Raw genomic sequence first — 27,334 nt, forward strand, 5'->3', positions numbered from 1 at the left:
TCTTGTTTTCTTTAGTGAACTGAGCGCAAGCGGCTGTAGGAGCAGCTGGAAGAAGCTCAGGCCAAGGCCCGAAGGCGCTCAATCGGAAACATCAAGTTCATGTGCGAGCTGTTCAGGCTCAACATGTTATCGGAGTCCATCATGCTCAACTGTGTGGAGACGCTGCTGAACAGCCAGGATGAGGAATTCTGGCTGTCCAATCATACTTTGATTCTCTACACAATGTAAACAAAAAGAAACCCAAACAGTCTTTTTGTAGTTAGAAACATTGACGAATATTGAAAAGTTGGGAACATTTTCAGTCCTTAGAATACAAATGCATGGACAAGTGTGTTCAATAGAGGCGTGCTGCCAAATACCTGAGCGCCCTCTTTACTCACCCCCAACACAAGCTGAATGTGTTTTGGTTATCTGAACTGAAACAACAGAATACAACACAACTCATTGATTCATATTAATAATAAACATCGGCCAGTGTCCAACAACCATTCAGCAGATCCACAATGAGGCAAAAAGAAGATTGAAGAGCAGTAAAATCTGAAAAGAGTGAACTAGCAGTTGCTCTCCAAGGACCGAGAGAGACTGAGAACATAGAACGAGAGCAGAGAGGGCGAGTACGACCGCAGGGAGAGCAGCATGAGACCACCACCAACCACTCACTCTCATTTACCTGGGCAGTTTGGGGTTCAGTGTCTTTCCCAAGGACACTTCGGCATTCGGAAATTGAACTTGCAACTTTCTGACTGGCGAGACAACCGCTCTACAACTGAGCCATGCCTTCTCTGGATCATCACATATAGTTTCATGAGCACCATTGATACTTGCAGTGAATTCACTAAAGCACTTTCTAAATAGCTGCATGATTTAGCGTATAAAATATCAAACGTGGGGAGAAATGATTTTCCTCCATTTGTTTATAACCCTGTTTTTATTTTATTGGAGAAAAAGAGATGATAATTGAGTGGTAAAACTTGGAAAACAGAGAACAAGAAAATCATTTAAATTCAATTTAATCCTGAGTCGTTGCATTGTCCTCACAGCTTTTTGAAGTAGTCATGCTGAATGTGACTGACATTGTTCCAGATCTTCTCCAGGTCTTCTGTTACTGGCTGGCTGAAGGAGGGCGTGATTTCCGATAATGCTTTTTACAAGCGACAGACGAGCAAAGATCCTAAGGGAAGAGATGTGACCCTCAAGTCCCTCAGGGCTTTCTACATCTGTCTAATGGAGGCCGGGGAGGAGCCAGAGGTCGACTGAAGCTCACCGGGCGATGTGGCGTAGACGGACAGCATCCTGACGGCAAAGACTTCAAAAATGGAGGCACCATTGTGATTTGGAGCTAAAATGAAGCTTTGATGGATTTAAAACTCACGATTTCTTCTTTTGATCAGTGGAGAGTTAGACTGAAAGGTACTTTGTTTTCTCATAAAGTGAGGTGATGTTTCTGATTGTGACCAAGAGGAGTTGGTTGATCTAACCTGTCGGAAGAATCAAAAACGAATTGTTCGTTCGCTTTTATGTCACATTTTCTTTGCTGTCATTCCTATGTTTGTGATTTGAATTGTCGTATGTCAATATGGACAGATGGAACAAGAGGTACACATTTCTCACAGGCCAAGAATTGTATTATATCAAGAAAAAGGTTCCTCACAGAGACTCAAAATGTCCCTGTAATGGACCTCCAAAACAAGCAAAACATACCAAATGAGACTAAAGGATCTCTAAAGGTTCTTGCAGAGGGCTGTAAAGGGAAATTAAAAAAAAAAAAAAATAACACAGTAGAGTACGTCTCTCTGAAGATGAGCACAAGGTAGAAATGTGACGAGAATTACAAGTTACAGTCCAAAGTTGGACCACAAAACTGCCACAGAGAGATTAAAAATATAGTATACAGAGACCGTTTAGAAGAGACACAAAATGACCACAAAGAAATGCTTCAACCCCAATGTTTCCTCAGCCTCAATATTTTGTGTCCGATGAGAACGGGACCTGTCACAAATCAGTGTTTTGGAGCAGAGCATTTCTGAAATTGCACATATCCAAAATATGTGGGAAATGATTCTTTTTTTTTTTCCAGATCACCATAAATGTAGAGAAAGCTTTTGTTTTTTGTTTTTTAAACTCATATGCTTAACTACACTCAATAATCTGATTATTTACAATGTAAGTCATCACTACGGGGCAGTATAAGCACGTTATATTAACACATGGCGCGAGCACCAACGTCATACGCTGTATTACGTAAAAACTACAACTCCCGTCGGCTGTGTTTAATCACATGTCCATGTCCGCGTAGTGACGCTTGTTTGCTCCAAGTAATAAATATCATTACTAGAAGAAAACACCCGTTTTATTTAAAAACACGATTCTCAGTGTTTTATGTTTGATGTGTGCGTTTTCCATTTAGAATTTGACGAATGTCGTCGTGTCAGGGACACAGCTAGATGTATATTTATAGCACAAAAGTCCTTAAAGATAAGTAAGATGTTCCGTAAGATAATATTTCTACATAAAGTGTATGATTTTGATGGGTTATTTTTGTTTTGGAAGTCACATTAACAGCGCGTCTTCCCGCTGCGCCTCTGCGCGCTCCTTTACGGTAATGGTACTGATGCGGGATGAGTCAGGCTATATGATGCTGCTGCTCCTGCTGCCATTTCATCAGCAGCGAAAGCCCACAAACACTCAGCAAACACTGGAATGAAACCACGGGATTCCCCTCTGACAGCCAGCACCTCATCGGCACCTGTGCTGGAAACAGAGAACTGAGGATTTTGTTCGCGGTTCCGCGTAAAAGCGCAAGATCCGTTGTTTTGTTTTTTCCTCCCTCGTTTTCGTTGCACCTGCTCCGAATGCGTTTTTTCTCTCCATCGGGCCTGACATTACCCAGGAAAGCAGCCCTTCACACCAGGGGCCTTTACTGCTGAACTTCTGTCGTCGAGCCGGTGCATTAAAGGAACGAACACCGAGGCTTTTGTGGCCGGTTCGGTTTGTGTCCCTGCGCCCCCGGAGCGTCGATCTGCTCGGTGCCATGGAGCTCACATCAGCCTGGTCCTGAGCAGCGGCCACAGGAGCGACCATTCCGGCCTAAACAACACTCCACTCCTGCTCCAAGTAGGCTAATTTCTACTATTTCTACTCTTTGCCGTTGTTTAATTTAACAAACCACGACGCGCAAACGTGATCTCTAAAAGCGGAGCTGTCTTATGATGATGCAGTGATGTGCGCCTCCAACAATGGTAATAATAGATGATAATGATAATGATAGTTATAATAGTACTACTACAAAACAGTTTAAACTCCTGATATGCAAAGATCCGCACCATACTGACATTACAACTTGTTATAAATGTGTGATTTGTGTTCAGATCCTGGGCGTTTTTAAACCCCTGTAAACATTGAACATGTAAAGCACAGTGGGTCGTGTCCATCTGGTGTCAGAGCCCCACCAGGCTGCTGTCCTCCGGGGATTCAGACACTAATGTTTGCATACGCAACCGGAGCGCACAGAGAGGCGCAGGGGCTGATGGGAGCCTGCGTGCGTCTGGCTCCCTGCCCGCCTGCTGCTGATGGCCTGATCGGCAATAACTGTGTAGTGTAAAGATTATGACCGGAGGCAGGCAGTGGATGGACTGTGTGTAGAGCTGGGAAGCTCACGATGGATTTCTGTTGTAATGACAATTATTATCAAGTGTAAAACGAAAACAAAAATAGCTATACTGTACATAAGAGGAAAAAATAACATTATTGTTTTCCATTTCTGACATAACTACGTGAACATCATCACAGGTACTCCCAATGAAACTTCATCCATTTCTTCAGAATCAATGGTAGTCAGTATTATTGGGATTTGAGCCCTGATTCTGTGAAAGGTTCACTGCTCTCATGTCTGGGACTGATTTAAAAATATCATTAAAAGGTGTACAAATCATTTTTATCATGGTTAAATTAAACATAATTAATAACAGCAAATACCATCCAAACAAGACAATAGACAACTTAAGAATACAAAACAGAGACAAAAAATATAATAGAAGTAAATGAATAGATATGAAAATAACAATTTCAAGCTCCGATTTTTACACCTTTCTTATGGTTGAGCTTTGCACATTTCCCAGCATACTGAAAATAAATAAATATAAATAAACCCACAAAGGTTTCAACATGTGGTACAGGCCTCCAACGGGGGGCGCCAGAGAGCTTAAAAAATTGTATAGCAATCTAAAATCATCTGAGTCTGGGGGATGCCTTTTCATCAGGTGAAACGATCAAATATTGTATTAAATCATACTTTTTTCTTGTAGAATTCATTGTAAGCCAGTTGCAGACAGTATTTAAAGAGCTACAAGATAAACATCTCACAGTCAACATCAAAAGTATTCATTGCTCCCCTCACCTGTCCATCCATTGTATTCATGTTAGAGTAGGGACTACAACAATCAATTAATTCTCAATGGTTAAGTCACAATTAAACGTACAAATTGCCTTAAGTCTAAAAAAGCCGTCAGTTTAGGTCTAAATACTTGTGAAGTCACACGTTCAGATGGCAAAGCCTCATATCAAATAGAGCATTAGGCCACGGCCATTAATCCAAGAAGCAGCCTTTCACTGAAACATCAACTGAAGCCATCAAGTGACCAAAAAGCATAAGAGGATTTTCTCCTATACCTCGTGGTTTTAATTGAATCACGCAGCGGGTACAATGAGGGAGCCAGTGGTGTGCAGGCACATGTGTGGGCAAACAGCCAGTTAAAAGGTTTATTTCAGCAACTGAGTCAAATCGTAGCCAGGATTCATGTTGCCTGAATGCCACTTGACCTTACAGCAGCAGTTTAGTCGGCAACAGAACAATTGCGGATCTGAGAAATGTCAACATCAATTTCCTCTAAAAGTAGTAAGACCAGATAACGATGTGCAAGTGAAAGAAAATCAGCGTACGTCACATACACATACACATACTTGAGTGTTTAAGTTGCTGCATTCAGGCTTCATTCGTTTATCTTATTTACTTGTTTTGTCCAACTTTGGGCGGAAACAGACGGGAGCTGATCACAGCTGACAAGGAGCAAAAAAAAACTCTTTTTCAAACAGACCGATGAAACTCTGGTTCAAAAATCTTTTGCAATATTGGAAAGATCTGCTGTCAGTGATCGAGCCATCCAGTTTTCCTGTTATTGATAAATAACAACTCTGTCATAGCTGGAGAATATTCAGTAAACATGCCTGCAGACGTCACCAGATCCCAAGTCTTTAGTCCGTTGTAAATCAAATGTTACACTGTAAAGAAGCGAAAACATCAGAGGGCTTGATGCACCTGACCCACATAGGCAGCAGGAAGTGTGCTGGTCAAATGGTGGCATGAGGCGGGGTTGGGGGCAAAGACCAAACTCTCACTCCAGGGTCTGGCTACTTATTGATTCAGACCTGCTGACGGCAAACGGAAAGAAAAGCCGTAAATGTAATATTCTCGTGTTTGTTTTGCTTTCTCTTCCTCTTCCCTGCGCAGCTGCTGACCGGCAGACCGACACACTTGTGCGCAGGAGAGGCAGACAGGTACGAGCCGAGTCATGGAGGCCATATGGCTCTATCAGTTCCGGCTGATCGTCATCGGGGACTCCACGGTGGGCAAGTCGTGTCTGATCCGGCGGTTCACGGAGGGCCGCTTCGCCCAGGTGTCCGACCCCACCGTGGGCGTGGACTTCTTCTCCCGGCTGGTGGAGATCGAGCCAGGGAAGCGGATCAAGCTGCAGATCTGGGACACCGCGGGCCAGGAGCGCTTCAGGTGAGCTGCAGGAGAGAGGTGTTGTTGTTCCTCTTCCGGCGTGTGCCAGTAGTGAAAGCACAAGACAGGCCTGTGGTAGTTCATCACATGTCCAATGGTTTCTGATTCATCATCAGTTCCTTTCAGGGCTTAAAATGTATATTTTCTTCACACGTGCATGCACAACTCATCATCTCAACAGGAAGGTTGGGTCTCACCTGTCAGCATGACGAATATCTCCATGGCAACTGCAGCCGGTCCCCTCTGAGACCGAAGGACGAGTCAGATCGTTTCTTTTTTTTTTTACTGCCGGTATGCAAAACACAGAGAGGTCGTTTTGAGGAGAGGAACAACTAAAGCTGCCCTCCAATTAATGGTCTCCACAAACAGCAGAGATTTTCTGTATTATATCTGTATGTGAGGGACAATTCAAATAAATACTTAATAGTACCTTGAAAAAAAAAAAAAAGAAAACTGGACAGTCGTAAGCATTAGGAACAAAAGCAACCATTTGGTCTCTCGTCTATTCTTCCTCAATTCACAACAGTGTCAAGCAGCTCAAAAGAAGAAGCAAAACACTGTTATTAGCTGTTTGTGATCAGTGAGGCGCTTCAGTGGGACGTGATACTGCTGTGGGAGGGACTGGTTTTGTTTTAACTATGATGCTGGAGGAACAGAATGATTCACCAAATTAAGACGATCTTATCTATATCTATCAGTCCAGGTTCGATATAGCTCCTCTCAGAGAAGCCCTAAAACCTCCCCTAGATAGATTTGTCGTCATTAATTTGAGCAAATGTTGGAGCACCACCTGTGCCCAAGAAATACCAATAATCTCACTAAATGTTGAATTAATCCACCGCTAAATATAGTCCCCGAACAAATGGATTACTCAGCCCCTTTGTGTATTAATTGAAAAACTACTGAGCAGATATTTTGGTGAAATTAATGTACTGAACTGAAGGTTATTTATTTTGAGGTGTGGTTAGTGACACAGACATCATCAGATCCTTCTGGTCTCACAGAGGTGGACTAAAAAGTTTCCATTTTAGAAAAGTGTGAAAGGACGACTCACTGCCAGGTATTTTGGGAAAACGTGACGCTGCGGTTTGAATCCACCTCCTTCGTTCGCCCCGACGATGTGCATCTCGTCCCAGTGTTTTTATCATCTCTGCTGTTCTTGCTTCCATAAATATACATGAAATGTGTGTGTGTGTGTGTGTGTGTGTGTGTGTGTGTGTGTGTGTGTGTGTGTGTGTGTGTGTGTGTGTGTGTGTGTGTGTGTGTGTGTGTGTGTGTGTGTGTGTGTGTGTGTGTCAAATCAAATGAATCACTCTCATCCTCCTTCTCTTAATGTGCCCTCTCAGTCCACTGAGCCTCCCTTCTTCCTCCGTCTCATCTCTCTATCCGCATCCATCTCAAGCCTGTAATTTTCCTCCCCGTTGTACTTGTGCCCTTGTTCTTGATACCGTGGCTCAGTTACATGCATCATGAGGGAGGTTTTGTGTGTTTGTGTGCAGGAAAAGCGTCACATCTTGGCTAAATCTCGCAGTGCCTCTCACAGGGATGTGTGTGTGTGTGTGTGTGTGTGTGTGTGTGTGTGTGTGTGTGTGTGTGTGTGTGTGTGTGTGTGTGTGTGTGTGTGTGTGTGTGTGTGTGTGTGTGTGTGTGTGTGTGTGTGTGTGTGTGTGTGTGTGTGTGTGTGTGTGTGCATCTCGATGTTTGTGTGTGAGTCTGGGTAGTTTCAGATCTGAATTTACATTTGCATTTACACAGATTAGTATTTATATTGATATCTCTATGTGCACAACATATTGACTGAGAGCCACGTAGGATGGAAATTAAGATATAGAGATTTACAGGTCCCTGTAATAACAGTTTAAGTAAGCGGGTTGCAGATACACAGATATCTGAATGAATGTAAGTGAGTGTAAGTGTTTTAAGACCACTGAAGTGGTGAAAATGCACTACATAACTGAAATCCATCGGCAATTTCAGGCAAGTCATATGATGCACATACGCCAAAAAAATACACAAAAAAAACCATGCATGCTCAAGTTACTGCTGCTGTAAAAAAATCAAACATCACCTTTCTCTTTCCCACTCAGCTGACACTGTCTCTAATAAATGCTGATATTGATATCATTAAATCAAAACAGCCTTGAGAAAAAAACTGTTATTTAATGCGTGAACAAACCTTGTCCACCGCTAAGATTCCCTCCTCCAGTCATACAGAGTAATTCTCATGTGCTTGAACTACTTAATCTCTGCCTTCGTTTTGCGTCTCCTGCAGGTCCATTACCAGAGCTTACTACCGCAACTCGGTGGGAGGGCTCCTCCTCTTCGACATCACGAACCGCCGCTCCTTCCAGAACGTCCACGACTGGCTGGAGGAGGCGCGCAGCCACGTCCAGCCGCACAGCATCGTCTTCCTATTGGTCGGCCACAAGTGCGACTTAGAAGCGCAGCGCCAGGTGTGTGCAAGATGTTACGGTTTGTGGCTCTTTGATGGGAGCCGGACCTCGAGGAGCCGCTCTTTTCAAAGAGCCCCTCAAAAGACGGTCACGTGGTCTCTAGAGGAGAGACTGACGGAGACGTCACCCATGAGGGTGCTGGAGTCAGTTCATTCTTTTCAGACGTGGGTCACTAAACAACTCAAACTCAGTGATGTCATTAGTCATTCCTGCACATATGGACGACTCGCAACTGCAAACCAGTAAACTCGAAAGAGCCGTTCAGACGACTGACTCCTTCGCGAACGTCACGTCTCAGGAGGGTATGCTGTGGCGGTGTCTCCTTTAATTGTTACGTAATATGTCATTTATCAGTGTTTGCAGTTTTAAAAATAGACCCGCGTCCACATTTAGATCAGCACACATTTATCTCCGAAGCTGTTTGATTCTCTCGGGGCGGCTGTCAGCCGGAGAGTGAAAATAAATAAATAAAAATCACGACTGAAATTCCGACGTCGCAGGATGATGCTGCAAAAGCTCTGCCCGACGACGCGCCCTCGCTCACGTGTTCGGATAAGAGTAAAACAAAGTGAGAAACTATGCAAATTCTTCCGCGAGTCAATTCATTCTGTTCTAAAATTGCTCGCTTCCAGGATTTAATGTTGCACGGGGAGGCCAATCTACCAGCTGTTATTGCTGTGATGCCGAAGGATCATTATCAATGGGAGGTCATTTCGCCTCCATTAGCAGCTGTGGAAGCAACGCTGGCTTTTTCCAGTGCACTCTCCTCTCTCCTGTGAAACATTCACGAATACAACTTTGATCCTAAAATGCTATGTGGAGAAGTTTCTCACTAAGAAAAGATGTGCCATCTAAAGAATATAGTTTTTGTCTGTGAAATTCACAACGGATATTTGAAAATGTTTTAGCTTTTTAACATGTAGCATCTCAAGACATACTTAACAAAACAGCCTTATATGAGAAGCACACAAACATCTTGCAAATGTGAATAAGAAGAGTTGTATGGAATTCAATTGTAATTGTATCGCTTGATCTTCCAGGTTTCCCGCCAGGAAGCAGAGAAGCTGGCGTCGGCATACGGGATGCGCTACGTGGAGACGTCGGCCCGCGACGCCATCAACGTGGAGCACGCCTTCACGGAGCTGACCAGAGATATCTTCGCCCTGGTGCGGTCAGGCGAGATCACCATCCAGGAGGGCTGGGAGGGCGTGAAAAGCGGGTTTGTTCCTAACGTGGTGCACTCATCCGAGGAGGTGACCAAGAGCGACCGTCGCTGCCTCTGCTGATCTGGGACTGAGGGTTTGGAGAGGAGTCGAGGGGGTTCAGAGAGGACTGAGGCGTCGGCCCTCCGACTGGAACTGCTGGTTAACCCTCTGATGATCTTTCTTCAGGCTGGATACAGAATGGGACATGTGAGGAACTTCAGCGGGGCAGCTGGTTTAAGGTGGAGAGAAACACCTTGGGTGAAGGGTCGGAGCGGTCGCACCTGATTCCGCAATGGAAGGATCACAGATTTCCACTTACCTGCGAGAACTGCCATGAATCGATTCCCTCAGTTTCGTTTACTACATCCTGAAAGTTGTCTGAAGGCCTTAGAAAGAGGATCCATTTTGGTTCATTGTCACAATGCGATGACACTCCCAAATGGTTTCTTCTCCCCGCCCCCCCAATATCTCATCTCTTCACCTCCGTTTCTATGTAACTTTTCCTCCCAATATGCAATTACATGACCACATAGAGAGCGACCACTTTTACGTTTCTTTTGATGCATTCCAGTCAGCTTAGACTTCTCTGCCCACGGTCTCCCATAAAAGCTCAATGGAGGTGTCCTGGAGGCCTTGACTATAACAAAGGAAGGATAATTTCCCACCCAGACCAGTGACTCCGTTGTCGCTTTTCATCTCAGCGGAGCAGGCTTGGCCTCTAGTGACGTCAATGACATTGACGCCGTGGCCACACCTGCAGCGAACGCAACACGATGAGGAAACGCCATCATCCATCCATTTTCCTAAAGCAGGAAGAGACGACGTGTACAGCGCAAATGACCAACTCCTTGGACCAGCAGAAGAAAAAAAAACAAACAAACAAACAAACTCCTAATTATCTGCTTTTCACTGGATGCCATTCAAGGTGGATTAATAGGACCGCTGGAGTCAGACAACACCTTAACAGCCAAGTCCGCGCCGACAGTGGAGCCTCGTTCAAAACGATAAATGCAAACGTGCAGAGTGGGGGATATTTTATCTATTGGCGGCAAAACAAGCAGAGCAGGGCGAGACAAACCCGCCATACAGACTCAACAATGGAACCACATTACCCACAATGCACGCTGCCTATTGTAATCAAGCGAAGCAGTCAGTCAACCCAACAAGATGCAGGCACAGGGAGCAGTACGGGGGTGGAAAGCGTGTCCAGAGCGAGCCATTTACATGCCTTTCTTTATGTGTGCACACACGCCCGCGTTTCTCTTTGTTGTCGTTTTAGAGTCTTAAACGTTAGAGTGCTGCAGGAATGTGGTATTTTTCTAACACAGAAGTCACGGTCATGCAGCTTTCCTTAACGAGAGCCCAATAGGAGTTTATATTTGGTTTTGATTTTGTTGCAGAAAATAGTACAAGTTTTATGGTGGATGTATGATTTGCTCAGTGAGATAATGACTGATATAAGAGTCAACACTTAGAAAGTTGATAAGATCGATGGGAGTTCATCTGAAGACAGGAAAAGACACTTGATACAGCCACTCATTCATGCAAATACGCAAATTTTGCATTTTAAAAATATCACAAGTTAAAAGCCAAGGCCTCATTAAATTCACCAGAGTAAAAAAAAACAAAGGCTAAAAAACAAACAAAAAAACCCCCACAGGAGTTTGACTTTAACGACACTCCCCCTGAGCTCCCAGTTTGAAATGTATTTCACTGTACCCTTGCTTGGTAATGCGGCTTCGGAACTACTTCAAAATGAAAGCTTGATGACAAATTTCACGGAACAACAACCGAAGCAACCGTCCACTATGACATTTTAATGCTTGAGGAAATCCAGCCCTTCAAATTAAGATTAACAGCATCGCCAGCGAGTCAATGGATAAAATGCTTCTACTAACACTACAAGCATCAAATATCTTGCAGGATTATTTACACCTGCAAAGTCCACATGTCCGAAACTGAACGTCACTGAGCCTCCATATGAACTCCGGAGCTTTCAAGCTGGTTTAAGACTGAAAAAGCTGAAAGCTGCCACTAATTTAATTTAGTGCAGAACTTCCTGTTGGCGTAACATGGAAAACACTATCTAAGTAATAAGTATAAGTTGATACTAAGAAATGTAAGTGGTGTATCTTATGTTGCAATAATCACATGTGAAAACTTTATGGGACCGAAATTCAGGGTTTTAATTAAAGCAAACTAATCAAATTCACTAAAAGAGAACCAGAAGTGCAAAGATGCTTTCCAGGGAAGGTCTTCCAACCATCTGACGCCACGTTGTACGAAAACACACTGAAATTCTTTAAACCTTAAAAGAAACAACGATTTTAGACCACATAATTAAAATGACTACATTTTTAATATAAAGTTTATTATTTTCTAGCAATTTCAACACAGAAAACGTGATGGGTTTGTTATTTTTCTGAATATGTGCCGATATCTGTTCAGAATTCCGAACTACACCATTTTTTTTTTCATTTACTTTAATCTGAATTCCGTTTCCACTCAGATTCATTAAATCTTTTTTCAGCAATGAATAATTCTAGCAGTCCTCTGTCGGCCAGCCAGGATCCTGTCCATGCATCAGTTTCCCTGCACTGTATGTCTTCTTCTTACATGTGTCCAAAGAAATGTGAGTCTTTTTTTTTTTAACTTCTCACGAATGTATCAGCAGGGGGAGAAGGTGAGATTTTACACCAAGCTGTCATAGAGGAAGTGTGAATGTGAACGTGTGAATGAGAGATATTTCCAATCAGGGCAAAGTCTTTGCTCCTGAAGCTTTGACGAGGGTGATTTACACGACTTTGCTTCATTTTTCATTATAACACCTGTATTTACCTCCGCGCTCTGTTATTCCTATCAGTGAAATGCTGTTGCTTCACGGAAAGTCTTCAAAAAAAAAAAATCCTCCATGCTGACCTTGAGATTTTGAAGGTTGTTTTATTTTGTGTGTGTGTGTGTGTGTGTGTGTGTCTGCGTGGGTGTGTGTCGCTGCCGTCTGCCGTGTGACTGCTCAGACCCGTTCTCTCCAGATGCACATCTTTAAGCTCTGATGCATGTGATGGCTATACTCTCATCATCCAGAAGCATCGAGCGTTTCCCTTTTGAAACTATCTGCGAATCGGAAGGTACCTTGACCTGCCTTTATATACTCACTGAAAACACTGAACATTAGTTGGGTCACCCACACTAAAACATACACACAAACGTCTCAGAAAAAAAAAAAATTAAATAAAAGATTACAAAAGTGAAATAAACTACCGAGTCGTAAGATGTTGGTGTCTCTGGCGCGGTTTGCCTTCGATTAACAACACGTCTGTTCGCGAAGCGCCTCAGCGCTTCAATCCTTTCCGAGCTGCGGCGTCTGAAAATGTGCGATACACAGCAAAAGCTGCTGATTCCTGCAAAAAACTCGTGTCAAGTCTCTGGATGACATAAGCAGCTGCAGGCAATTAAACACTACAGTGCCCATCGGAGGGGCCTCTCTCTCTCTCTCTTACCCAGAAGCCCCGTCAGCTGCTGATGGCCTGAAAGCGGCTCATAAAGTCTTCATTTGAACTTGTGAGTAAGGAAAGTTACTTTCCTTTCTAACGCTCGGGTCGCACGACACCACCGAGATGGTGAAAGACGCACTTTTGGGCTGAACTTGCGGTCTGCTGCGTCCAATCGCTGTCAGGCTCCCACTGATGCAGAAGGGTTGAGAAGGAGACACGGAACCAGAGAGGTGCTGACAAAGTCAGCGTGGGACGTGCGACAGGATTGAAGAAGGAAGTCAGTCGGTCAAATGACGGAAATCAGTTGTGACAGCTGTGCAGTTTTGATTTTTTTTTTTATTTGGGGGGGCTGATCTAGAAGGGAGATCTGACTTACTGGCACTCTGACTCGTCCTCTTGCCAGCAACGCTTGGCAGGGTCCGGTTTCCCTCAGGATGCATTCACATACAGAATACTAACACCTCCTGGCTTGTTTCCAGGCGGAGAGTGGGGCTGTTGTGCAAGTTACCGAAGATTTGTGCTTGATTAGTTTATTAGTTAGTGCTTACGCTGTCAACCACGTCTGAAAAGCAGCAGGAAACAGCTGAGATAAACATCTACCAGACAGGCGGGCAGATTGAAGCAAGGTGAAATGCAAAAGGGGAAAAAAAAGAAGCAGAAGCCTTGTTCGTCATCATTAGACTGCTAAAATCACGGGAGAGCCCATTAGATATTTTTAAGTTGTTTGTAAGATTGATTTACATCAAGATGCCATCGCTCAGCCTGTTAAAGGACATAAGGTTTTTTTTAGTGATGCCACTTTGTGCCACAAGATGGTGCAGTGAGTCACTCTAAAATATATTCCTGCATTCGGTCCAAGATCAACAGAAAGCAGCAGATTCTCTTTACAGCCACACGGTGCAGAAAACGAGCATTACCCAGACTTTAACATGCTGTAACTTGAAAATCAACACGAGCAAATACTAAATCTGTGTCATAATACTGAGCATCCCTAACTTCCCTACAAACTTGACATCTAACCCTAACCCTAACTTGACGGTTAGTTTGAAAAAAAAAAAAAAACTCCAAATGATAAAGATGGCATATGTTGGTTTTAACAAGAAGTGACACCACTTCCTGACATCTGGTCATGATAAGTTTTGGTCTTTGGGGTTGTTCCTTTTCTAAGCTGGAGTAACTGGATTCAACTCACAGCGTCTCACTTGACGTGCAGATTAATCGGTCAGCACTAGAAAAAGTTAAATTGATTGGTTACTTAAACTACAGGCCGTGGTACTTAAACTCACATGTTGGATTTAACAACAACTCCATGCTGATTTGCACATGCCACATATGTATGAGGAAACTATGTATTTACAGTGAACGCTGCAACGGATTGAGTCAATGAACGCAATTCGGTGCTGAAACTGAAGCCGTTATAGCTTTGTAGCTGTTGGGAATGTAAACTTCAGCTCGAAGCCGAAAGAGCAGCTCTTTGGTGTTCATAGTTGTTTTATACATATTAAGAGCAGAAGTCATTGTTTTACTGCAGTGAAGCCGATAGTGTTTTCAGATGCGACGCCTCTAAACTTCCCAAAATAATCCTTTTTTTCTTTGACAAACACAATGTTCAACCCCAGTCATCATGGGAAAACTAGGCTAAGAAATCAGCATCCTCCGGTGGTTTTCTGTCGGGTATTCCCACAAGGGAGCTTCACCTTGGTGAAAGTCAGCCCTGTACTCAGAAAGCATGTTATCTCCTGGGTGACGACGGCCGTTTCCTGCCCTCGGTGTGAACCCCCCCCCCCCCCCCCCACCCCACCCCATCCCCACCCCACCCCGTCCCACTTCTCATGGTGCAACCCAAAAAGATGTTTCACTTCTTCTTTTCATCCCTCTGAGCTGTACAGGGAAAACTGTATATCACTGTCCTGAATCCTGCTGGGTCGAAGCAGAAAGTTTCTCGTCCTCTGCTCTACTTATCTATCAACAAACTGAAATGTACTTCAAAAAAAAAAATTTAAATAAAATAAATCGTGACTGGAAAAATCAACGTGTCTGCCGGTTTGTAATGAAAGAAGAAGATGATCCAAATGTCACAGCGACAACATTTCAGACAACTGTGAAAAGAAAAATCAACCTTATAATAAAGTAATAACAGAGACCTGAGTAAGAAGGTCAAGGATGTGTTCAGCTGTTGTACAGTAACTAAGCTTTCCATTTTTTATTTTCCACATCTAATTAGCCTTGATAAAAGTGTTTCTGTTCATCTCTATAGTTGCTCGTCTTATTTTGATGTTCAGAGAAAGCACACGTCAGGTGAAATGACACAACAATCGAATTCTGTCATCTTATAGTGACTAAAGGACGCAACAAGGTAAGTGAAGTGACAGTACATGTGTGTCTTTTCACTAAGGCCACTGGAGCTTCAGTTTCTTGTTCAGAACCGACAGCAGTGACCCCTGCTGGTCTTCTGCAGAACAGCAGCTACTAAGCTTGAATTTCTGCTTCCTGCTTCCTTCCATCATCTTGAACTCTTCTGTCCATTCTCCTCTGACGTCAACAAGACATTTTGACCCAGAGAACTGAAGCTCGCTGGATATTTTCTCTTTTACAGACCACGAGAGGTGACTGTTTGAAAATCATGACAAAATCAACTCGGTGTGAAAAAACAATGACAATCCCAGTGTTGCCATGTTTTCTGGCCAATTTGTTATATACAAAAAACCCATAAGGAAACATCCAAAACAAACTATAAAACTCGACTATTGCTTCAAAATGCAAATATTTAACTCTTTGATGTGGTTGTTGTGCACAAGATATAATAGGAAGGGAACAACATGGGAGGTAAACAAGAGGGATGAGGTCTGCCGGGCAACATTTGAGGAAATGTAACATTTATCATAATGAAATTTCATTCAGATTCATAAATGACTTGAGATTTTACAAGTTCAATTCAATCAAGTGCCAGTTTATGAATATCTTGCTTACAATTTTCTTTACATTTGCTATATTTAAATTCTTGATACATGTAATTCAAATATCCTCCGTAGTCTGACTACAAACCTTCACAATTAGGCGAACAGATTGTTTCATATAGGTTTGATATATATGCAAAGAACTATCTTATGTTCCATTTATGAACTTTCAGTTACGATGTGTGTTCTTATTTTAGCATTTTTTCCTTTTGTACATCCCCCTCACACAGTTTCGTCTTATATTTTAGGTTTTTGAAGCTATTTTAAGTTTTTCTAATGTCTTCTGATTTTAGTAATTTTTCATTGTACCTTCTTTAGAGTTTAAAAATGCCTGTTGTGTAAATAGAATAAAGATGTAAAATGTCTCTTTGCGCGTGACTGATTTGGTTACTTACAGTATAAAGTGTTGCCGGCAGCCGTTCTGCTTTACGATGATCAATATAAGATCAATAAATAACACACAGAGCAGCAGGTCAGGCTCTTCTCTCTTTGCCCAAATGTTCTTTTACTTCATTCATTGTTTGATGGGTACAGTGAGAGACAAATAAATACTGACAGGACGACAGCAGCAAAAAGGAGAGGAAAAAAAAAGGAGGAAGAGGACATGACTGGAGTGCACAGTGGAGGGACGGAGAAAGAGGAGACACAGGATTGGAGGACGATTCCCCCCCCCACCTGAAGTGACTGAAAACTGAGGCCTGACGAGTGTTGATTTGCCGTTTTGCTCTCCGGACGTGATCACCATCCTCAGAGCAAAAGAAAGTGTTTTATAAGAACCAAAGTGCCACATGTGAGCAGAGGAAAAGGTAGAAGTGTGACATCGAGTGAGGAAAAGAGGAAGCACGAGTCGGAAAAGACGATGCAAGAAAGCCCCTCAGGAAAAACCCTAAAATCAACAGGCGTAGTCAAACCATTAAAAGGAATACAAAAAACTGTCGTTGCCTTGTTTTGTTAGATTTTACTTGAAAAAATACTTAAAAAAGTAACAACAGAAAACAATAGTGGTGGAAGAGTGAGCTCGGCTTCATGGAGGGAACGCTGAAAGTCAAACTAGAGGTACGGGGTGCGTTGGATTTCACCTGCGCGAATCTCCAAAACAAGTTTGACGTGTTCAAGCAGAGCGTCTGAGAAACACGTTCAACGTGTCCTCCATGTGCCGGGCTGCGGGGACAACATACACATGAATCAGGGGGTCGCGGTTTGTTTATTTTCTGTATAGCTAAGGGGAGATCGTTAGCAGAACGGGGGGTGTGGACGCTGCCGTCGATATTAAGACTTCTCTGCAGATTTCAGGAGGTTCTCTTTGCTCCTTCTCTTCACGTCCCAGTTGTAGACCCGCGCCATGTCTGAGGGAGACGGGGAGTCAAGGAATGACCAGAGCAAACACACCGTTCAGTCGTACCTGCAGTTCTTTCTTCTCACGGGTGGAGATGAACTAAGAGTCTGTTGACTTTCAAGACCTGCAGCTGATTAAAGGCCCGACTTGGCAAGGACGCCAAAACAACATCAAATGAAAAGCTGCAAACAACAGACTTTAGTTTAGCATCTAAAAAATAAAATAATAAAAATAAAAATGGAGAACACGATAAAATTCAAACGGGTTGCAGGAGCCTCTGGAGGTGTTGATGTGGCCTCCAAATCCCCAAGAATATAATCAGACAGGACATCAGTGGGACGTGCTGGACAAACAAACCAGATCCATCTACTTGAAGTACTTAGAGTGGACAGGTCAGACAAGAGCGACCTACACAGACACCACCCACACACCCACCCCCACCCCCACACACATACACACCCACACACACACACACACACACACACACACACCTTTCTCTAACTCACTGCTGCAGGAGGCTGGAGTGGATCCCAGGCCGTCAGTCCATCACGAGACTAACAGGTAGAATATGGAAACTACAGAGAAAGCCCTTAAGCCAAACTCTTACAGCGATGACGCAGAAGCTTTACTTCATGCAACAGCTGATTGGCCTTTTTTTCTTTTTCTTCTAAACAATGAAGCGAAACCAGACTTTGCAATTTCTCCTCAGACCAAACAGTTCTTTTGTCAGCGAGGAGAAGAAACACGGTGAACACGCTCGTCATAATCTGCGGCCGGTCCGACTGGGCCAGACCACTCGGTGGAAGGATACTGACTTCGGTGGTGGTAAACTGGTCTCGCAGGAAATCCAGGTCCTCCTCCACCGTCTCCAGGTTACGAGACGCGGTGGACAGGTTCTTCTCGAGGAGCGCTTGGGCTTCGTCGATGTCATACTCTAACATGACGTTGGCCTACGAGGTGAAAGGACGTCAGAAGTGTGAGACGACGACTTACAAGGCTGACTCAAGCTCATTAAAACTCCGCTTCATCCATATGCCACTTACCCCTAACCATAGACAGACTTTGTTGGTGGGCGGCACCGAGGCCTTGCAGTAAACATTGTCAGCCAATAAGAAGTGTGTCTCCATGGGTTCTGTCGTTTCCTGGCAAAACAAGGAGCAGCTCACCTTGACATTGCAGCTTTTGCACAATTAACTCGAGAGCGAGTAATCAAGGTAACAGTTTATACTTTATTTTGGACTTATCAGAAGAAGACATTTAACGCTTTGAGTTAGAGAAAGACACAGAAGCTAATCACTTTACGCACCTTTTTCTTCTGCATGTGTCGCAAGATTTCTAATGTTTGTGTGATTTGTGGGATCTGGTTTTTCAACCTGCATGAAAGAGGAAAAAAAAAGAAAGAAATGTCAGTCATATCGATTCACAAGTAGTTTTTAAACTGTGTGTAAAATGGATGGAAACCAAAGTATTGCCACAATAGAAACGTCCTTCTGAATCAAGAAACAGATCACAAATTGTCTTTTTTCAGCACCGTTTTGCTTTGTTGACTTGACAAAACTCAGTATTATCCAGACACATTGACATCTACTGGTCGCACGTTACCGGAGTTTCTTTTGGGATAAGTTGAGCTCCATGTATTTATATTTCTGGTACTGTTCGTCCAGCTTCCTTAGCGCCGAGTCTGCCGTCTCATTGCCCGGCTGCTTCATGAAAGACTCAACATCATCCTGCGGAACCACAGCAGAGGGAAGAAAACACTGAGACAGGATATCAAATGAAAGACAATAATGAAGAATTTTTTTTTATTATTAAAAAATCCAATTAAAATAATTTTAAGCTGAATTATGCTCATAATGGCATTATTAGAACAAGAGTATAACAAAAAACTATTAGTGAGACCATCTGAGAAAGAGGGAGAACATGCAACCCCAGAACCAATATAAAAGTGTGTTTATCTTTAGTCAATCAGTACAATTGCTCTTTATTTACTTTTCTGATGATGTACCTTTTATTAAAGCTTACCAAACAGGCTTATGTTTGTATATATTTTTCTAAACTCAGATATTCAAAGAAAATCCTGCTGCATCATTGTCATTGTGTCATTTCCCTGCTGCTGCAAAAAATTGTTTATTAGAAACCTTTGGGGGTGCCACATTTTGAAATCGAAGATGAAAATAATCTTTAGATCAGAATATATAAATAGGTTAATCATTTGAAGCAACGCTAATTTAAAGACTTAATGTGCTGCTGAGTGATAAGAAACCTGATAGTTGTAGCCCACACTGGTGAATAATGGGGATATTTTAATGGAGGTGGCTGTCACGGCTGCCTAATGCCACTAGCACCGTAGCTGTCGGATAAAGGGACACAAATGTCTTACAAACCATAAAAAACGAGAAGACACACACTGATGTCCATAGATGGAAGCGAGCAGCCGCCCAGAAACTGTTAGCTTCCCCGCTAGCTTAGCACACCAGCTCCACCCCGGCCTGACTCCGCTACAAACCACAAACCGCGTCTTCAGCCGGCGTGAGTCGGGAGTGAAAGGCCGTCACGGTGAGAAATGTCGCGGTTTACTCACCACAAACACCGCAGCGGGGATCCCGAGGTGCTTTTTCTTGGCCGCCTGAACGGCATTGCTGTTGTCTATGGTCGCCGCCATCTTGAAAGAGGCTACACCTTCCTTCATGACGTTCAGGCACGCGCACGAGCCGTCAAAAGGACAGACTGTGCTGCCCCTAGTGGCCACAGTTTGACACTGCAACCAAAGAGACTCTGCTGCTTCTAGTGGTCAAAATATGAAACTGCAACCTTCTTCTTTTATATTAGTAGTCGGGGTTGAAGTAAAGATGAGTTGCACAGACAGTGATTTAGTTTTTTAGTTGTTTACAAATCCACATTTTATTTTTTGATCAATGCAACACAAGACAATTTAAACTGTTTAATTTAGGAGCCATATACAGTCCAACTTCATCTTGAGCAGGACAAACTGGTATAATAGCACCATAATAACCTTGAAATTTAAACTTCTAAACGGTCTCTGTTGTGGTGCAGAGTATACATGATCAAATTTCTGCAAGCCACACAATTACTGCTGAAAATTATTACAATCTCAACATAAAGCAATTTTTAATGATACCTTCTAGTGCAAAATACAGCGAAATGTCCAAAAATCTTCTCCTATAATTGTTGCATTATGCATGTTTTTACTAATCCCGACAATATTTCTTTTTATCCAACGCTAGTTTGCATTTTTGCAGTGACGTGACAAGTTTTCATGTCTCTGCTTGTGTTCAGTGTTGTGTCCACTACTCATAAGAATTGTATTGAAATAAAAATCAATATTTTCTGAGGTTTTTACAGCTTTTCACTGTCTGGAGCTGCGTCTGTCATTGTACATATGAACAGTTCTTAATTATTTGATACATGCAAAGACAGAACTCCTATTATATCATTTGTTGATCCTTCAAAAAAATGCTCTTGGTAACTTTATCTGTATGTGACCTGCTCCCACATCCACATATAATGTCCCCAGTCACCCCAGTTATATTGTTATTGTAAGGATAGTTTCCCATAGATGTAACACCAATTGTTCTCTTAAGCTCAGTTCAAGATTGTGTTCGTATATACATTTGTGTATTTTATCAGAGGGTATCTGGCCTACATGTCAAAAGTTATAACTGTAGAAACGTATATATTTAAAATGACCAAAGAATAATAAATAACCCACCAGTTTTAAAACGTTTGCAAGCTTTCTTTAATGATTAACTGTTATACACCTGGCATAAACAAGCTACACCAGAAGACTGTTCAGATTGATTTAGAATCCTCATAACAATTTGCACAGAGTAAATTTTGCTCGAATATTAAATTCAACTCGTCATTGAGTGAATTAAAACGGATTAAAACCGATCTTAACCTTCTTTAACATATTAAGTAAATATTCTTAAGTTGAGTTTTAAAGATGTTTTTTAGTTCTAACAATTAATGATGTAAATGATAAATCATTTTTGAGATGAATTTTACTGGATAATCATTATAGTTTAAAGGAAGCGGATGGACTTTCTCCAAAGTTTAATAGATGTTTCACATCTCGCCTGGAAAGTTCTTATCAAGTTCTGTGAACTTCAACACTGTCACCATATCAAAAAAAAAATCACTTCAACACAAAGAAGAAAGTGTTAACATTTTAAGATTTATAGTAAAGCCAAAGTGAGAACGACTCCTCTATTAAATAAATGAGCTCAGTAAGATGAAACTCCCCCCACAGACTGAAATGCAAGAATCACGGTCGAGTTTATGTCTCGAGGTCCACGTCTGTGATGATCAGCGGCTCCGTGTTCTTCCCCTCGTCACAAACTCCGGGGCTGAAGAAGGGGAAGATCCTCTCGGAGAACAGACACCCGGTGAAGGTGTACATGTGAGTGCTGGCGTCCACGTCGAAGAAGGAGGCCACGCCCGCCTCGTAATCCACAAACACTCCCACAGTCTGCGGCCTCTCCCTCAGGCGGAGGAGGACCGAGGGGGAGTCCAGGGCTCGGTACTCGTTGCCGTTCCTCAGACGCACCGTCCAGTACCCGTTCTCCGGCTTGGAGGTGATCATGCCCTTCCGGTTGATGGACTCCTTCACCACGCCCAAGTCCCAGAAGGTCTTTTCTCCTACCGTCACCTAAACGGTGAAGTAGAAAGTGATAAAGAGTGACACTCCGGACTCAAACTGGCTCGATCTCATGTGAGTTCTACAATTTGAAAGCAACCCACCTGGAAGTAGACCCTCCCAGACTGGAAGCCTCTCTTGGCGATGACGCAGATGACGGGGTCGAAGCGTTGGGGGATGTCGGGAACGACGTGCAGCAGCTCGCCGCGGCCCGCCTGCTTTCCATCGGCTGACAGGACGATGTTGGGATGCGCGGTGTCAGGGTCTAACACCACGTCAACTGGGAGATAAAGTCATGAAAGGGTTTTTTTTTTTTTTTTTTTAAAGCAACTATAAACTTCATAAATGACCTGCTGGGCTTTAACTTTTACTGGATTCCTGCACATTAACGTCACTACAATGTGCTCGATTTGTTATGTCTCTTTTTATGATCTGGCTGAGGATACAACTTGAACTCCGCTGGCGCTTATCGGACACACCGACAGGAGCGCTGACACAGAAGGTGTCGAGGTTTATCTGTAGTCACAGTAAATGTGTCCATACCTGCATACTTCTGCATCCTCTTCATCTCTGCCAAACAAAAAAAAAAGTTGTAGCAGTGTTAATCGGAGTCTTTTAATCAAACATTAGAACATGTTGCAGAGACACGGTGTCTTATAAGCGTCCCCGGCAGGAGAACCGTCCAGCACAAGATGAATGACTCATAATGCAACCGGGCAATTTAGTGGAAGTGACGTAGGTCGTAGTAATGCAGTTCCACCTCGAGTGGTTAGCCCCAAAACGCACGGTACGTGTAAACGTTCTGCGTCAGGGCTCGACCACACCATCTGGAGTGCGTGTTAAAGTGCAGGTGTGAACGGGCACGTCATCACACTTCCTCCCCGTCAGGCCAAGCAGCTTGAATTGAACCCGTGGAGCAGCTGGCAGGTTAAATTCATTGACATTTACCATGTTAACGCTTCACGCTTATTTTCATGTTCACCTTCTTTCTTCAGACTGTCCAGCTCGCTCTTCAGGGTGGCGTCCAGTTTCGACAGCGCCGTCCTCACTGTCCCCACACAGAGTTCAGGATGCACGCTGATCTCCGACCACTCTCTGGTGGGCGGAGGCGACGTGGCCGAGGGGAAACTCTACGGCAGGGAGACACAACACATCCATTTCAGTGTGAAACTCTCAAAGCGGCCCCCCCCCCCCCCCCCCCCTCTATCTACTTGTAGAAGGTGCAGGTGGTCCTCAGTGTTCCTCAGCTTCTCCAGCTCGGCGTTTCTCCTCTGCAGCTCGGTGATTTCCAGCTGCAGCTCCCCGGTGAGCTCCTCCGCCCTCCTCTCCGCTGCCCTCTGCTTCTCCTTGACCTCCATCTTGACTTCTGTTTGTCTCTCCTCGATGGAGCGAGTCAGAGAGGCGAAGAGGTGGTCGCTCACCGTCAGCTCCTTCTCTGCGCTCACCTGGACGATACAGTGCAAACCGAGGTCGAAACGGAACTTCCAGGAAAAGCTTGTCGTGTTCTGGAAGATGCTCTATAATCTGGATGTTCGATCTCCTTGTTTGTTAGTGGAACAGGACAGACTGTGACGTCAACAGGAAATATATGACTGCAGTCAGTTCGCCAACTCTGCTTCATTTGATCCAAGCTGACCGAGACGGAAAATAAGCATTTCCTCCTTACTGTGCTGAGCTTCAGGCAGCTTCTGATCTCCTCCACTTTCTTCAGCCTCTCCTGGATCATCTGTTGAAAATCCGCCTCTGTCTTTTTTATTTGGACCTGAAGAAAAATCAGACAACATTCCGGCTTTTAGTCTGAGAAAGCTCTGAAAATATCATTGCTTGAAAACGACTATTATTATTTCAATGGAGTTCAATACATTCTTATGGTTACCATAATTTATAGTGACGGCCAAAACACTCTTATATAAATGACACAGCAGCTTGTTTGTGGCATACAATGCTTCATGGCAATGAACGTCACACTGTTGGAAGGTTTATTCATTCACATTGGTTCGTCAGCAAGGCTGAGTTTGTTGGTTTGACGAGGCCGACGACCTGAAGATACGAAGAACCAGAAACATCTTGGTCTGTATAGTACGAGTATAGAAAAGACAGAACGAGTGTGCATCACTTAATTATAATATGATCTTTTTTTTTAAATATAATACATTTTGCTTTTGTATCTTACTATGTATGGAAGGCTAATAATCAAAATACCATGAATTTACAGAATATTGTTGTGTACAAGCCAAACAAATACAATTAGTCCAAACAAATCCCAGAAGTACCGTAGGTTTGGTTTGAATGGAAACGGTTGACTTAAAATCATGTTGTCGTTTTCTTTTTTTTTCTTTTTTTTAAATAATTATTTCAGTCTTTACAATACAGAAGATGAGATACCTTCCTCTCCTTGCTCTCGTCCTCTATCCTGACGGCCTGGTGGTCTTTGTGCTCGGTCTCGGTGCAGAACTGGCAGACGCACTTCTGTTCGTCCCTGCAGAACATCTCCAGCAGCCGCTCGTGCTTCTTGCACATGCGTTCCTGCAGGTTCTTCACCGGGTCGATCAGCTTGTGCATCTTCAGGGTGGCGACGGTCTGGTGGGGCGCCAGGTGGGCCTCGCAGTACGACGTCAGACACACCAGGCAGGACTTCAGGGCCTTGACCTGCAGGGACGCGGCGGCGCAGACGTCGCACGCCACCTCGCCCGGCTTGGCCGCGCACAGCGGGGAGGTCGACGAGCACACGATCATCTGCCTGAAGGTGTCTGCGAGCGCTTTGAATGCGACGTTGACGCTGATTTCAGGCCGGGTGACGAAGGACCTGTCGCAGGTGGGACACTGGCATTCACTGCTGCCGTCCCACACGCCCTGGATGCAGGCCTGGCAGAAGTTGTGTCCGCAGGGGGTCGTCACGGGATCGGTGAAGACCTGCTGACAGATGGTGCACTGGAACTGCTTTTCTGGCAGCATGTTTCCAGGGGACGCCATTATCCTCTGCAGAAATATATATAAACGCAGAGAAGGAAGACAGATGAGCCAGATGGTGAACGAGACACACTGATGACATTCCAACATACATTAGGCTTCAGGTGATAAATCATTCAAAACAAAACAAAAGTAGATTAAACTTTTTCTAACTTCTGCATGCACCTGCGCAAATATAGGAAAGTAGGAGCGACTTGAAATTCAGGATTCACACGCCCAGCACTTTAAATGGCTCTCTCGTGTGTTAGTCACGGTTTTCTTGTCTATCCACACACGCACACACACACACACACACACACACACACACACACACACACACACACACACACACACACACACACACACACACACACACACACACACACACACGACACACCCGCTCTTTTCAGGGATTATCACAATAACACCAGTGGACTAACACCATCAATCCAAACTCTCCAAGTGTAATATTAAAGATTGAATTACTATGTGCCAACAGAAAAATCCTCCCCAAAATTGCTGCAGTTAGTTTCGGAGTAGTGATTTATGGGAACCAACCACAAAGCGGGAAAGAAAAGAAAAAAATCAAGGGATGAAACTTTTCAGGTCCTGGTTAATTTAGTTTATTTCCCTCAGAGGTTTTATTTACTTTGAAACCAGATAATGTAACCATGATTAGCCAACCAGTGCTATAAAGTTCGTCTCACCTTACAATTTCAAATTAGTGCCATATAATAAGTTCAATACTGACAATTTACATGCATTTGTGTATCAAGTCAGACAGAAGATGACGTTTAGAGCGTAATAGACACACGTGTAGTGAATATTCAGCAAAGAGACGTCTTTATTTAAGTTATTTAGTTATGTGAGAATTTCCATGTAGCTGGTTTGAGGGCATAAGTTTCCCCAGCATCTGTGAGAAACATAAAAATAATTTGTTTAATTCACACAAAAATGGGCTTACAAATCACTGTGTGTCAAGTAATTTTCACACTTATTGTCCACACTAAACTGTTAAAACAATCATTTCAACTTTGAACAAACGCATAAATCAAAATATTAGACTATTCCTTCATTCATGCAGATTTTGTTCAATTGAATTTCTCATGAAATGGTTGGAACAGGTTCAAGCTGTTAGTTGGTGATAAAGCAGATGTTTTTCAAACGGCATAAAATTCTCTGTTGGTCTGATTTCGCTGGTGAGGCCTCTGAACCAAACTGTGTTTTACTGTTTTTACCGTGCGACCTGCAGCTTTATACAGCCTGCTACAAAGCAGACACAAGCAGCAGCGACTGTCAGAAGAGGTTAAGCAACATACAGATCAGGTTTCGCAGGGTCACAGGCTTTATCCACACTCCAGTGTGTAACTGAGGATCAAACAGGTGAGCTGAGAATAAGCGTCTTAAAAAAAAAAATGATCCTTTGCTTTTACATACAAGGTTTCAACAAAGTGAAACAGTGAGAAATGTACTTTCATCTAAATCATCTTTAAACGAAATGATCCACAAACTTTCAATGGGAAATAAATGAGAAGCATTTAACAGTTTTAAAGTTACTTGAGAAAAAAACTCCAGCCGCGTTTCTTTATTGTCATTTCCATAATCCTTTATAGTCACATGCTCACAACTGTCTTATCTTCGCTGCGCAGCTGCTTTTAAGATCTTTATGCCAGAGCTTTTTAAACAGTCCAATTTCCCTTTGATTCAGTCTTACCTGTGAGGGCTGAAGCTGAGAGGGCACCGTCGTGTGCTCGCCGGCGTCAGAGTAGGTGACTCCTGCTGCATATGAATGAACACATCAAAAGAACAAGAGAGAAACAGGAACACGTCAACAGTTATTCATCACCCCCCCCCCCCTCTCTCTGCTGTGCTGGTTTCTCTCTTTACCTCCAGACTAATCCTACAATAGCAGCATTCACAACACAGCCTCACCATTACCGCTTCAGTTCTCTCTCGCTGGAATTAAACAACTCCAAACATGAGTGCATGAGAGTGTGTGTATGTGATCATGGGAATACTTAATAAGTAGCTCTCACACGTGAGGGAAGTAAGAGTGTGTTTGCCACATGGGTGTGGTGTTGGAGTCCAATGGTTAACATTTTCCAGTTGTGACACACCTGAGGTTGCATGCAGGCCGCGCGGAGGAATGCCGCACGGTTAAAGGAGCAACTCCAGATAACAGCCCCGTATACAAGCTGTGTTCTTCCTCATCGACACCTGCAGAAGACATGTCCTCACGGCACAGCGGAGGCTTAGTGTAAGCACTTTAATAGAGGTACCACGTTTTGTTTTTGTTTTTTGGGAGTTTTTTTTGTCAGATGACGACTGGAACCGAATCAGTTATCCTGACGTTGAAGCTCATTTTCAGATTACAGGTCATGTGACATGTGTGTGACTTGGCCGCTCACCAGCGCTTTGGAGCTGTTTACTCCAAATTCCCCACACGTTTGAAATACTTTTGCCACACTTAAACGTAAAGTTTGGTCTGGAACAAAAGTCAC

The 27,334-nt window shown here is 43.4% G+C and overlaps 3 protein-coding genes across 6 annotated transcripts; 1 reads left to right on the top strand and 2 right to left on the bottom strand.

Annotated features, from left to right (window-relative positions):
* The first annotated feature begins 2,620 nt into the window (after positions 1-2,620).
* Positions 2,621-12,350, top strand: LOC308123478 (ras-related protein Rab-39B). Its single transcript, XM_080485987.1, has 4 exons — positions 2,621-3,114; positions 5,507-5,782; positions 8,055-8,235; positions 9,276-12,350. Exons 2-4 carry the CDS (start codon positions 5,568-5,570, stop codon positions 9,519-9,521), a joined length of 642 nt encoding a protein of 213 aa, XP_080342113.1. The 5' UTR covers positions 2,621-3,114; positions 5,507-5,567; the 3' UTR covers positions 9,522-12,350.
* A 4,014-nt stretch (positions 12,351-16,364) lies between these two features.
* Positions 16,365-19,943, bottom strand: vbp1 (von Hippel-Lindau binding protein 1). Its single transcript, XM_080485867.1, has 6 exons — positions 19,809-19,943; positions 18,830-18,954; positions 18,534-18,600; positions 18,271-18,369; positions 18,039-18,177; positions 16,365-17,237 (listed from the first exon to the last, which is right to left on the bottom strand). The coding sequence occupies exons 1-6, from the start codon at positions 19,914-19,916 to the stop codon at positions 17,161-17,163; spliced, it is 615 nt and encodes a 204-aa protein (XP_080341993.1). The 5' UTR covers positions 19,917-19,943; the 3' UTR covers positions 16,365-17,160.
* Positions 19,944-20,107: 164 nt separating this feature from the next.
* LOC308123788 (E3 ubiquitin-protein ligase TRIM39-like) lies at positions 20,108-26,910 on the bottom strand. Of its 4 annotated transcripts, none has more exons than XM_080486463.1 (9): positions 26,766-26,910; positions 26,548-26,612; positions 24,270-24,863; positions 23,551-23,646; positions 23,096-23,329; positions 22,867-23,014; positions 22,428-22,454; positions 21,989-22,164; positions 20,108-21,896 (listed from the first exon to the last, which is right to left on the bottom strand). In XM_080486463.1, the coding sequence occupies exons 3-9, from the start codon at positions 24,855-24,857 to the stop codon at positions 21,525-21,527; spliced, it is 1,641 nt and encodes a 546-aa protein (XP_080342589.1). In that variant the 5' UTR covers positions 24,858-24,863; positions 26,548-26,612; positions 26,766-26,910; the 3' UTR covers positions 20,108-21,524. The 4 variants fall into 4 exon arrangements, with proteins under 4 accessions (XP_080342589.1, XP_080342590.1, XP_080342588.1 ...); XM_080486464.1 differs by having other exon boundaries at positions 26,548-26,609; positions 26,721-26,865; XM_080486462.1 differs by having other exon boundaries at positions 26,721-26,844.
* Positions 26,911-27,334: the final 424 nt, after the last annotated feature.

This window comes from Lipophrys pholis (genome assembly GCF_963383615.2).
Source record: "Lipophrys pholis genome assembly, chromosome: 18".
Lineage (NCBI taxonomy): Eukaryota > Metazoa > Chordata > Actinopteri > Blenniiformes > Blenniidae > Lipophrys > Lipophrys pholis.

Excerpts from the sequence above, each read along its gene's own strand:
- LOC308123788 (XM_080486463.1), bottom strand. The coding sequence starts at position 24,857 with ATGGCGTCCCCTGGAAACATGCTGCCAGAAAAGCAGTTCCAGTGCACC. Across the intron at positions 23,015-23,095 it reads ACCACCTGCACCTTCTACAA|AGTTTCCCCTCGGCCACGTC; the intron begins GTAGATAGAGGG and ends TCCCTGCCGTAG. Across the intron at positions 21,897-21,988 it reads CTGGGAGGGTCTACTTCCAG|GTGACGGTAGGAGAAAAGAC; the intron begins GTGGGTTGCTTT and ends TTCACCGTTTAG.
- LOC308123478 (XM_080485987.1), top strand. The coding sequence starts at position 5,568 with ATGGAGGCCATATGGCTCTATCAGTTCCGGCTGATCGTCATCGGGGAC. Across the intron at positions 5,783-8,054 it reads GCGGGCCAGGAGCGCTTCAG|GTCCATTACCAGAGCTTACT; the intron begins GTGAGCTGCAGG and ends CGTCTCCTGCAG. Across the intron at positions 8,236-9,275 it reads ACTTAGAAGCGCAGCGCCAG|GTTTCCCGCCAGGAAGCAGA; the intron begins GTGTGTGCAAGA and ends TTGATCTTCCAG.
- vbp1 (XM_080485867.1), bottom strand. The coding sequence starts at position 19,916 with ATGAAGGAAGGTGTAGCCTCTTTCAAGATGGCGGCGACCATAGACAAC. Across the intron at positions 18,178-18,270 it reads AAGTCTGTCTATGGTTAGGG|GCCAACGTCATGTTAGAGTA; the intron begins GTAAGTGGCATA and ends TTCACCTCGTAG. Across the intron at positions 17,238-18,038 it reads GTTTACCACCACCGAAGTCA|ACATGGCGCGGGTCTACAAC; the intron begins GTATCCTTCCAC and ends CGTCTCCCTCAG.